General features: G+C 42.7%; 1 protein-coding gene across 1 annotated transcript in view; it reads left to right on the top strand.

The window, feature by feature from the left end:
- The window catches only part of ACAP3 (ArfGAP with coiled-coil, ankyrin repeat and PH domains 3), a 273705-nt gene that overhangs the window by 183855 nt on the left and 76559 nt on the right, over positions 1 to 13291 (top strand). Inside the window, exons 5-7 of the mRNA XM_089675961.1 lie at positions 2659 to 2717; positions 8055 to 8238; positions 9293 to 9337. Coding sequence (XP_089532087.1) covers positions 2659 to 2717; positions 8055 to 8238; positions 9293 to 9337 — 288 coding nt within the window. The remainder of the gene's footprint in view (positions 1 to 2658; positions 2718 to 8054; positions 8239 to 9292; positions 9338 to 13291) is intronic.

A 13291-nucleotide genomic window follows, 5' to 3' on the forward strand; every position in this document is an offset into this window, starting at 1 on the left:
GGCCCACCAGGTCACCAGAACTAGTGTCCCCATTGGAGGATTTCACCCAAAATTTGGGATTTTCTTTTACTTTAACTTTCAATGATAATGGTAAACACAACAAATAGGGTGACTCTCCAGAATGGGGACACAGACAGCAATAAAAACTGACAGGTGTTCTAATCTCTGCACTCTATCCAAAACTAGGAGAAAAAAGCTTGCCTTTCCCTTATACTTTAATGCTGTTTGCTGCTGTGCAGGTAATGGAAACCAATGACTAGAAAGGCCTTGAATTACCCTGGTTTGGCCCGAACTCTGCATTGTTAGACCACAACTCTACCATCATTCACCCCTGCACCCCCTGAGATCATCAAGAAGTATCCTAGGCTTGACACTTTTAATAGTTTTCAGGTTTTTGTGAAGACTGACACTTCTTTTTTTTCTTTTTTTTGGCCATCTGTAACAGATTTTCATTCTGTTTGAATTGATATACTTTAAGCCACAATAACCAATAAACTTTATTCTTAAACAAAATGTTAACTTCAGTACACAGTAAAAGTCTGTAAACTCAACCTTTCTTGTATTTTCTTTAATTCAACATCATGCTGACATGAAAAGTGTGAGTTGAGGATAAGGGGGAGGATCTGTCTGACGTATGATTTTTTTTTTGGGTGCCTGGGGTGATTTTTCTTTGTAGTGAACATGCAAGTCTTTGGCATAATGACCCGTCACTTCTGGATAATTCTTCAGTTTTGACAATGCACATGTCATGATGGTAGATAGTGTGTGTATACCTCTGTGCCTTGATAGGCTCCTCTGTGCCATGCTAGTGTTTTATTCTACTGCCCCCTAGTGGCAATATAGCAGAATGCGATAATCTGCTGGGTTATCTGAATCTCACATAAGAGTTTGCTCACTAGTTGTTGAACAGCGTTCAGTGCATCTCTTCTGTAATTTTCTCATCAAAATGTTCAGTTCACATACAGTGCATTCATAAAGTTTTCAGACCCCCTTTACTTTTTTTTTCAATTTTGTTATGTTGCAGCCTGATTCTAAAGTTATTTACATTAATTTTTTTTCCCATTAACCTGCACTCAGTACCCCATAATGACAAAGTGAAAACAGAATTTTAGAAATGTCTGTGAACTTATTAAAAAGAAAAAATTGAAATATCACATTGACATAAGTATTCAGACCTTTTGCATCAACACTTGAAATTTGGCTCAGGTGTTTCACATTTCTCTTGATCATTGCTGAGATGTTTCTACACCTTGATTGGAGTCCACTTGTGTTAATTTAAATTGATTGGACATAATTTGGAAAGACACACACCTCTCTATAAAAAGTCTCACAGCTGAGCGCAAAAGCCATGAGGTCAAAGGAACTGCCTGCAGTGCTCAGAGACAGGATTATTACAAGGCACAAAAAAATTCTGCTGCACTGAAGGCTCCCAAGAGCACAGTGGCCTCCATAATTCTCAAATGAAGAAGTTTGGCCCAAGCGGGTCTCTTTCAAGAGATGGTCGCCCAGCCAAACTGAGCAATTGGGGGAGTAGAGCCTTAGTAAGAGGTGACCAAGAACCCGATGGTTACTGTGACTGAGCTCCAGAGATCCTGTGTGGAGATGGGACAAAGTTCCAGAAGGACAACCATCACTGCAGACCCATGTGTTAAAACCTCTAGTAAATTAAAAATGTATTTTATAAAAAGGTTTTTAAGTACCATAGTTTGTTGCCATTCTTTGAGTGTGCACAATTTTAAAGCATGATATGTTGGGTATCTCTTTACTCAGCGTAACATCATCTTTTTTTTGTGACATAAAAAATTGCAACACCTGCTATTTTATTCTCTAGGGCCTCTGCTTTAAAAATATATAATGTTTGGGGGTAATTTTCTAGTAAAAAAGCTGATTTTTACTTTTATGTGTTAGAATAGGCTTTGGAAACAAGTGGTTAAAGTTTTTGTGACTTCAGCTTTAAAGTGACACTATATTATTATTATTATACAGGATTTATATAGCGCCAACAGTTTGTTCAGCGCTTTACAATATAACGGGAGACAATACAGCAACAATACAGTTCAATACAAGAGGGATAGGAGGTCCCTGATCCTTGGAGCTTACAATCTATATAATATCCTTATTCTCCAAAATTAAGCCATGCACATCCACTACCTAATGGCCCTGTAATCTATTTTTCATAAAAGTGTTTCTTACTGTGTTTTTTTGCCTCCTTGTAACATCCACTGTGTGCTTCCAAATCACTCCTTTTTCCCCTCACTTCTGTTTGTTTGGAATGAGCAGTACAGATGCGATCATGTGCAATACTCTATGCATACTACAAATCCCATAGTCCATTGTCCAGCTTGGGAGCAAGCAAGAGAGGGTGGCTACATTCCTACATACAATGGCACCATCAGGAATGCAGGTAGCCACTCTCTAACAGGAAGTCAGATCACAGCAGCAAAAACAAAGGAATTTGGAAGAGGTTGAGAACAATAGAAGGGACATTTGAGTAAGAATACTTGCTTGAATAGAATGTTTCTTTTTAAAACAGAATTTAGTGGTACTATGCTATGTTATTGTCATTATGTTATGTTTCTTATTACTACGTACAGTTTTTAAAATTAGCCTTGACACTTTATACTATGCCCTGTGTAATGTATCTGTTTTTTCTTTCAGATCCTTTTTGATCAGGCTCAGCGGTCGGTGAGACAGCAGCTTCATAGTTTTGTAAAAGAGTGAGTCCTTTTTACTATATTATCACAGGACTGTAACACTGTATAGCTGTCTTTTACGTTAGAAGTTTTTTCTCTTTTTTGTGCATGTGTATTTTGGTTATATATACTTTATACCATGGAGTGTAAACTCCAGATTGGGGGCATAATAAAAAAAATATCTGCTACAGAGTTAAAGTGGATGTAAACCTGTGACAGGAAATATGACCAAAGCATATCCCTCTATAGTGTGTACTTGTCTCAATCCTGGGCACTAAGTGTAATTTCTGTCTGCTGCCGTATTCCTTTGCTATCAGTATGAGTCACTTCTGACTGGTGTTTCTGACACCAAGATAAAAATGTGACAACGGAGGGAGCTCCAGTACACTGCCTGTGATTGACAGCCTCAGCTCTGTTGCTGTGTGAAAGGGAGTGTGTCCCTTCCCTCCTATCAGCTGTTCTCACTGAGATGTGCAGAGTGTAGTTTCAGCTGCCTGCCCCCTGCTTCCTGAAAACTCAGACAAGCTGTATAAATTCTGGACTTTGAATGGCTGTAGAGAAGAGAATACTGCAGATAAACCTTTAAACTTTTGTGGGAGGATTTGTGTCATCTCTGGATATCACCTGAGGCCAGTCACTTCACTGGGTGTATGTAAGGGTTTACAACCACTTCTGTTTATCACTCCTTACTAAATAATGGTCTTGTAGTGACTTACTTGATGTACTGATCATCTGCCAAATACCTAATAGCACTAAACTGTAGACTTAAACCTTAGGACTGAACTCCAAACAAACAGTTATACACACAGATGAAATAAATATGACAGCTGGTTTTCCTGCCCAAGGATTTGTGTTTCTGTCCATCCACACCCAGGATGTACACAGCTCTGCCACACTGCACAATCCTATCTATCATGAGAGTGAACCTGTTCTTTCTCTACTGCAGCTTCACTTGGATTTACAGTTACCCTCCCTGCCCTAATGGTGTGACTGGGCAGTGAAAAGAGAAGCAGCACTATCATGAGCTCATCTCTCTTTCATGCTTCTCTCTCCTTATGTCTAAATGCTCATTACATTGCAGCACACCTAACTGGCTCCTTGTGCTGCTCCCCCCTCCCCCATTCTGGCCTCTGCTGTACAGACTGTAGAAAGGCTGATACCAAATCAAATTCCGGTACTTACACTTAATGATATATTAATATTTGCAGAGCTGCATTGACTGATATCTTTCATATATGCTTGGAGTTCAGCTTTAATTTAAACCAAACAACACAAATGGAAAAATACTACTGTGATAAAGATGTTGCGCGGAAAACTTTGATACCCATTTTCGGTGTGCAAATTATCACTGGGATTAATATCTGGGAGCCAAAATATAATGATCCCCTTAAAGTAAATGTCATCCCCAACCAGAATACATTTAGTTTGCTAAAGTATTGCTTATCCTTCATAATTGTTATGTGTTTTTTTTTTGGTTTTTTTTACCCGATCTCCTGCAGCCACTTTGCAACTAATTTATCTCTACATGCAGTCCAGCAATGGCTGCAGGCCATTTCTCTGGGTATTCTGATGGTGACAACAGTGGACCATGCCTAACCATCAGTGGTTCATATAGTGAACTCAGTGTAGAGCTATTCAACCTGAGGTCATCACAGAGGACAAGGGGGACTCTTTACGTCTGGAGGAAAAGAAATTGAATCTCCGAACACAGAAAGGTTTCTTCACAGTACGAGCTGTGAAAATGTGGAATAGACTCCCTCTAGAGTTGGTTCTGGCCAGCTCAGTGGATTGCTTTAAAAAGGCCTGGATTCTTTCTTAGATACACAGAATATAACTGGATACTAACATTTCTAGGTAAAGTTGATCCAGGGAATATCCTATTACCTCTCGGGGGATCAGGAAGGAATTTTTTTCCCTGCAGGAGCAAATTGGATCATGCTTTGCTGTTTTTTTTTTGCCTTCCTCTGGATCAACTGTGGGTATAGGATTAAAACTTTTTTCTTTTTTTTTTAATGGTTGAACTGGATGGACTTTTGTCATTTTTCAGCCAGACTAACTATGTAACTATGTAAGCAATGTGCCTCATATATACAAGGATTCATATCCACACCCTGCTCAAAGCTTGATAAAGAGCCTGTTAGGGCTTGAAACAACACTATTAGGAATGGGAGCTAATGTTTTCTACGGCTGCTTTTATGAAATAAAGTAAAAGAGCTAAAGACGTGTGTGTGGGTGTGGAAAATTGTTTGTATTAGATTCTCAGATTTGATGAAGGAGGTTTCCATCTTTGAACCAGGCATTGTTTAAAGTGGTTGTAAGGGCAGAAGCTTTTTTTACTTTAATGCATTTTCTGCCCCCCCCTGCCCCCACGCCCCCCCCACATACTTACCTGAGCCTGATCTCAGTTGCCTGAGAGCAGGGCTGGTCTCTCTCTCCCCTCTGGGCATGGAGGCAGCAGCGGGAGCCATTGTGAGCCAATGTAAGTGTGCATATGTCATATCTGAGGGACTCTGCAAATCTTCTGGGTCCTGCTTACAGACCACAGGGAGTCACAGAAGGCCTTGTATTGTTTTCTATGAATACAACTCATTCTCTGAGTGGAAGAGTTGGAGAGGTGGGGGCAGTGGCATTTCAATCTCCATCTTGTGCAATCAGAGAATGCCTTGTATTCACTGAAAAATACAAGGCCTTCTGTGAGTGGTGGCAATGTGGAGCATGTGCAGCTCAGTGTGCATTGAGTAGAAGATTGCGAGCAGGCTAGTAAGTGTTTGTTATTGCAGAAGAGACTTAGCAGGTCTCTTTTCCATTTAAGAGCTGCCTGCTCAGAGTTTTATTTAATTCTGCTTTAAACAATGCTTGGTGCAAAGATAAAAACATCCTTCAGCAAATCAGAGGATCCTACTAAGACTAGTGCAGTGATGGTCACCTTCCCCAGCAGTCCCTCAAGTATGAGATATGCAAACATACATATATGAGATAAGCAAAGGTACATTGATCCCAGCTGGAGCAATGCAACTCTTCAAATAAAGATCACATCTAGTCTTCAGCTTTGAACATAGGACCTCAACACATCTGCTTGTAGTCTCCATCGGAAGCCTATGTGACAGGCTGACAACACAGAAGAACAGTTGGGAGACGAGGACAGAGTGTTGTCACCTTAAAAAAAGAAGTGCCTAAACAAGGACCTTCCTGTCAGATCTTTAGCTATTATTTTAATGAAAGCTCCAGATGTAAAGACATTGAACATCATGAATACTAAGACTTCTCTGTGCTGCTTGTAGCAACCATGTGTGATGAAAACAAAATGTGGTGAGAAGGAATCCATCATTGTCTGTGTACGGTGCATGGTGAGAGGGAAATACAAATAAGAATTCATGTATTTGGAAAAGCTATTCTACCAGGCAGCGCTGCGTAATTCAGGCGTCACTGGAAGTTATGAGGCTTTATGGAGGAGAACAGAGGCAGACTCTGCCCAGGTTCAGCAGTGCGATCGATGTATGTAGGCCACAAGAGTAGCAGCTTCGCTGGCAGGCCAAGGGAGACAGTTTCCATAGTAACGGGTAATTAAGTGAGAATCTGTCAGAAGCAGAAGCGCTGTGTGCATGGGGGAGGGGCACGTAAAGGATCTTGACATCCTCCATATTTACTTTTCCTCCTTCCTGTCCTGAGCGACTCTCAGATCAGACTTCCACAGCCAGATGATGGTCCTGCTCATTCTGAACCATTTCCTTCTGGCCATTTTATAAAAAGGAAATTGTGACACCATGATAATTATAATAACAAATCACAACATTTCAAGACATGTAGATATACAGTTTTAAGCATTCACAAACATTTACAGTTTGGAACTATAGGTAAAGGAACACTAAACCTAAAAAAGGACAAATTGTTCGTAGGAAGAAAAGCTTTTTATAGCACAAGAAATATCTGGCCTATATAATAAGGGAATACTAAGTGCAATGACTGCATACAAAGAGTAGCACCCGTGGTGACCAAATCAGAAATCGTCTATTATAGAGACCCTTGTCAGACTCTAAAAAAGAAGTCTAATAGCATGCTTCTGCATCCGACAGGGTATCATATTTGTCTCTCCAGCAGCCTGTCTCCTACCTTTGCCATGTTCCATTGCTGCAGCCTCCAAGCACCTGTGTCCCTTGCTGCGGTGTGTTTCCATCTCCCAGCCCCTATGTCAGTAGAAGATACAGCAGTAATATAGGGGTCAGAAGGCTGACTCACAGTATGGTACAGGGGACACAGCCCACCAAAGTGTTGAATGCTCAGGAGTCCTATTTTTCAAGGCTGACAGGGTTCTCTTTAAGGAGAACCTGCAAGGTTAGCAAGAAATGAGCTGCCTTTGCTAACTTTGTTTTCCAGAAGGCTGTATCACTGACTTTCATTGAACAAGCATGTGACCAGCAAAGTCTAGGATGTCTGTTCTGCTGTCCTGTGTTCTTGATCCAGATCATTGACTTACCAGGTACTGAAGCCAGGATCATGCTTATGGCCCTGGAACCTGCACCTTTAAAAGCCTACATACTTCCCTTGATCTGACTTACTGGATTCCTCATAGGTTGCTTTCAGTAACTACAATTTGCACATAGTCAGTGAATATTGCATTTATCTATGTATGTACGTCTGTCATAGGAGGATTACTGGGCTATAGTTGTTGTCCTCCTTCTGAAGATGCTGTTTTTAGCTTCAATATCTTCAGTCTTCAAATAAATTACCTGTAACAAGTATGCAACAAGTAAAGTCAGAACTCATGTCTTGCATACTTACGTCAGCCATAACCCAACTCTGGATTTAACACCCAATACGACACTTGGGTGAGGACCAGGGTTTGTATTAGTAATTAGTGCTCAATATGGCTACCAGAGGTTCCCAAATTGATGGAAAATCTGTATGACCTGGCTAAGCATTTCTTCCTACAAAACCCCATGTGCACTGCTTCAGTCCATTGGGCATGTCATGGGACAAAAATCAGTGGGTCCTGAGACTACAGGGGGCAAAACATAAGTCTCGCTGCCTGTCATTTTTTAGAAAACATCAACCATTTTATGGCTGGTCTTAAGCACACTAACAACCAGGGTAACAACATGACAGGCATCTAATATTTTTCAGTAGATCAGCTATGAGAATCCCCCCAAAAAAAGGAAAAAGAAGGCAACAATGCTTGTTTTGTTTACCAAAGGCTGATCTCTTCTTTGTTGTGATTCCTGGTAATCATTGTTCTTGGTTTTGGATAAGGATGGTGAATGCTGCAGGAGTTCCCTTCATTGTCCCATAAACCTTTCAAAAAATGACATATTGTGCCTTGACTGTTTTACCTGTGCTTATCTGTGCTTTGTGTGATCATTTCAGAGATGTAAGGAAGTTCAAGGAGTCAAAGAAGCAGTTTGATAAAGTCCGGGAAGATCTGGACATTGCACTAGTGAAAAACGCTCAGGCCCCTCGCCATAAACCGCACGAAGTGGAAGAAGCTACGGGGACCCTGACCATTACAAGGAAGTGCTTCCGGCACCTCGCCCTAGACTATGTACTACAAGTGAGTGTTCTGCACTTCTGTTATTTAGTATTAAGAACATTTTACCAGTTTACCTGCAGTTGGGGACTGGGGAGCAAACACATCCAAGTCTTGCCACAGTGTTTGGTGGGCACATTGGAAAAGGTTGTTGTTCCTAAAGAACATAGTATATTGTCATACACCTTTTCACATATTCAGAATCCATTTTCTTTGCAGCTCTTGGTGTTTGATCACACAAAATCTCAGATCTGCAAAGAATTTTAGTGCTGAAAGACTTCCCTCTGCCAGATGCTAAGATCTCCAGTCTTCACAGGGAGCAGATAGCTATATGCTGCTTACCATGTATCACTAACTACAGGTAAAGGGTCCACTATGATTGATGAAGTATCTTCACAAAGGCCACCAGCCCAACATCTTATTAATCCTGGCCCAGGGCATGAATGCTGTGTTGCTTCCTTAACTTTGTCCTCTCCTGTTTTCCTGTATACTGTATACTGCACTCGATGTACATGTTTCTGTGAATTAGATTTGTGTCACATTAGCTATCAGAACATGCCACTTATACAGTCAAAATGGTAAACTCTGCTGCTCACATACTCTCTTTATGGCTAACTCTGTCATCTAAGTAAAAGAACAGAAAAAAATAGGCATTTTACATTTTTATTTGTAGTGTGTTTCCTTCCCATACATATTTTTTTTCACTTTTAATATGCCTTTGATCTTGAATTAGACCAGGCAGTGTCCACAAGCTAAAGCCAATAGACAGAATCTGGGTTGTATAGAATGCTAGTCAGGTCAGGTAGTATACTGGAGGAATGTTGGGCATCACAAAGTAGTAATTAATTAATTAATTAATATGGCAGCCCTTGTTGTCTCTGGTGGTCATGCATCAAGCACATGTTTGTGGCATATGCCACATGCTCGACCATTGTTTACAACTAAGTGGCATAGCTGCAATATGAAGCACACCTGCTCTGGTAGTAGTTTATGCTGTTGTGTTTTTTATGTGACACCTTACATTGATTTAATCTGCTGGTAACTGCGATATGAAATTTTGCCTACTTCTTTTATCTAGATCAATGTCTTACAAGCCAAAAAGAAGTTTGAAATTCTGGATGCTGTGAGTATTGATATAATATGTAATTGATTTGATTTTCCTTTATGCAACATAGACATTAGTCTGGTGATCATTGCAGGAAGCAGACTTGCCTGCAGAGACGGATTAACACTGATGTTTAATCTGCTTATATTTTGCCATCCCTGGTTCCTTCCCTTCTCCCCCCCCCCCTTTTCAACCTGCAAACTTAATTTTGAAATATAGCCTTTTTGCATTCATTGCGTACCTCATTCTCTGTGCCTCTCTATGCAATGCAGGCAGAGATTGCCTGGTGGAAGGGGTTGGCAGGATGGTGTACACATTATAGTAACCTGCCTCAGTACTACTCTCAAGAGCCCTAGGTCATGATGCAAGCAGTGGGTTGGCTGTTGGAGGGATTTACACACATATCAAAATGTTTTGATGGGCAGGTGTCAGTCTGGAGGAATAGGCATTTCTAGACAGACTGCATTTGTTTTCAGACTGCCCTGGGTAGCTCCCATATGTGCCTCTGAGCCTCCGTGAGTGAAAGATCTAAAAACCAATGAATGAAAGGAACTGGTCAGGGGCAATCTGGCTGGGAAGGACATCAATAGCAGCCAGGAAATTAGGTGGGCTTTATCTGATTTGCTGCAGATAAAGTATGCATATACAGTTTAATCAAAGTAAGTAATTTCAGTACAGGAGAAGAGCCTTATATCTAACCCAAAACCAAAAATGTAATATACTGTATTGCAGATTACTAGTCCTTGGTGTGGTAGCTATATTATTTTGCTTTTTTCAAGCTTATTTTGCTCTGTTTTCACCCGATAATCCTACAAATATCACACTTCCTGTCCCTGGATGGCTACATTACTCCTCCACTTTATCTATAGAGCAGGGCTGTAGATATTTTTTTTCTCCGGGGGGGGGTTCAGCTCGCATCTGATGAGCTGCATTTTATTGCTCCCCCCACCAACTTCTCCCCCTTGAAGGAAGGAAGGGGTAGGTGGAAGGAATGGAGGGGTGGGTGAAAGGAAGGGAGAGGTGAGTGGAAGGACGGAAGGGGTGAGTGGAAGGAAGGGAGGGGTAGGGTGGAAGGAGGGAGGGGTGGGTGGAAGGAAGGGAGAGGTGAGTGGAAGGAAGCGAGGGAGGGGTGGGTGGAGGGAAGGAAGAAAGGGGTGAGTGGAAGAAAGGGAGGAGGGAGTGGAAGGGAGGGGTGGGTGGAAGGAAGGAAGGGTGGGGTGGGTGAAAGGGTGAGTGGGTGGAAGGAAGGGTGGGATGGGTGGAAGGGAGGGAGGGAGGGGTGGAAGGAAGGGTGGGATGGGTGGAAGGAAGGGAGGGTAGAGTGGAAGGAAGGAGGGGTGGTGGAAGGAAGGGAGGGGAGGGTGGAAGGAAGGAGGCAGTGGATGGAAGGAAGGGTGAGTGGAAGGAAGGGAGGGTTAAGTGGAAGTAAGGGAGGGGTGGATGGACAGAAGAAGGGTGGGGTGGGTGCATGGAAGGAAGAGTGGGGTAGATGGAAGGAAGGGGTGGGTGGAAAGGGTGGATGGAAGGAAGGAAAGGTTGGTGGAAGGAAGTTAGGGGTGGGTGTAAGAAAGGAAGGGTGGATGGAAGGAAGGGAGGAGTGGAAGGAAAGGTTGGTGGAAGGGAGGGGAGGGTGGAAGGAAGGAAGTTAGGCGTGGATGGAAGGAAGGGAGGGGTGCATGGAAGAAAGGGGTGGGTGGAAGGAAGGCATGGATGGAAGGAAGGGAGGGGGGAGTGGAAGAAAGGGGTGGAAGGAGGGGTGAATGGAAGGAAGGAAAGGTTGGTGGAAGGAAGGGAGGGGTGGGTGGAAGGGAGGGGTGGAAGGAAGGTAGGTGGGACACACATGACTCATTCAGATGCTTCAGAGTTGTCGGCTGCTGCGTTCAGCCCCTCCCTCCATTTTCTGCACCAATAGGAGAAGAGGGGAGAGAGGCTGGATCTGCTGTGCCCCCCCCCCCCCCCTGTTCAGTTTCCCGCCCACACATCCTCTGAAGCTGCACGGACTGGAGTGTGGGTGGGAAATTGAACACAGGGGGAGGCACAGCAAATCCAACCTCCCTCCCCTCTTCTCCTATTGGTGCAGAGGACGGAGGGAGGGGCTGGGCACTGAAAAGAACATGGCAGGGAGGGCCAGAAAGAAAATGGAATGATCAGGGATGTTCTATGCAACAGTAAAGGCAGTGACAAGCAGCAACCTCCCTTATGGCTTTTAATGAAGCAGCTGGAAGCCGCAACTCCTCCTCTTCTTCCTGTAGCTTCCAGCTGCTTCATTGAAAGCCGTACAGGAGATTATTATTATTATTATTATTATACAGGATTTATATAGCGCCAACAGTTTGCTCAGTGCTTTATGTTGCTTGTCACTGCCCCCACCGCCACCCCTCCCACACACCCCTAGTCTCAGCACTGCTCGCCCCCACCTTATTTCCACTCGCAGGTGAGTTGAAATTTAGAGGGTTGCAGGGATGGTTGGCAACTCTCTCTTATCTACGCACCTGCTATAGGGAGATCCATGGTTGGCACCCTTGACTGCTTTCCTGATAAGGACTGCAAATATCTCTGTATCTCTTCATCTCCATTACATGAGAGGGCAAAGCAGTTGGTAGTTTACAGAAGATAGCTAGGAAGGAAGATATTCTTTGGTGCAGCTCACAGGAAGTAATAAAAAAACTGCATTTCTGGCAAGATCAATAGGTATTGTCTGCGTTTGCTGAAAATGTTCTTAGTTGGTAAAGGAAAACTAATGCAGCCACCATATGTAAGGACTAAAAGCTGCAATATATTGTATCTTTGTTCTTGGGTTTAGTTATCCTTTAAGTCAGAATTGGGCCCTAGGAAAGAAAACAGCTTTGCCCCACCATCATCCCTTTGATTGGCAATGCTAAAGATGGCAGTAGGCATGAAGAAGTCCTATTTGCATTATCCTTACTGGCATGACTTCATCAGACACCAGCTGACTACAAGTACATACTCCTTTGTGAAGTGACAGGCAGGTGCACTGCTTTGACCAACTGCACAATCCCCATGGTTTATTACAGGAACGTGAAGGTTGTAGCTGGGCCCCGTAGAGATCCATGGGGCCCTAGGCTCATGCCTAGGTTGCTTTGTGGATGGTCCAGCTCTGCTGGCCTGTATTGGCTTTATATAAGAAAGATCCCATTAAGACCAGTATGAAATGCATACTTCCGGTGCCGGGTGCTGGTATTTAGTGGCTTTTGTGCAGATCTGAATCAAATATGTATACTCCACTCAAAATATGCATTGCAGGTATATATGGGCACCATGGTGTTGGTTGACCTGCTAGGTTCTCTTGAAGCCTGAAGACCTTACCCTCACTCTCTTGGAGCTCCTGTCTTTGCTTCAGCTGTCACCAAGGTGTCAGCTGATGTCCGACACTAAGGAAAGCAGGAATGTCGCTCCTCTGGTTATGTGCACAGGCCTAGTGAATGAAAGCATGCTCCAACTTTACAGGCATGCGGTTACCTTGCCCCGAATGGACAATATGACAGTGCATCTTTAAAGTATAGCCAGTATCTTGGCATTGTATAGTGTACTCTTTTTAGTACTGCTAATCATTCAGGAAGGATGGTGTGTGTTTCATTATTTCAATGGATTCCACTACTGCGCTGATGATAAAATGTTGCACAGTCCATGTTCAAAAGACCCTTTCCTTCATTCCTGTAATCAGAAACTTCTTATAGTTTGTCTCTGTGCATATTCTCTATATACCCAGTGTTTGTGTGTGCAGAAGATTCTGGTTTATTCCCGCAGGCCATTTCCCTTTTTATGGATGTTGGGTTTATTTTTAGCTTCTTACATTGTGTCCTTGTGCTGACTTGTTAACCTTACTATGCTTCTGCTGCATGCCTGTAGGTAGAATATTGTTAATAATTCAGATATTTCTATGGTCCATCACCTCTGTTTTTCATTTTGTTGGGATTCTCTTTTTATATGTTGGCCTTTTATGGTTTTAAG

The sequence above is a fragment of the Staurois parvus genome, unplaced genomic scaffold (genome assembly GCF_062004578.1).
Source record: "Staurois parvus isolate SC_StPar_1 unplaced genomic scaffold, SC_StPar_1.0 ptg000160l, whole genome shotgun sequence".
NCBI lineage: Eukaryota > Metazoa > Chordata > Amphibia > Anura > Ranidae > Staurois > Staurois parvus.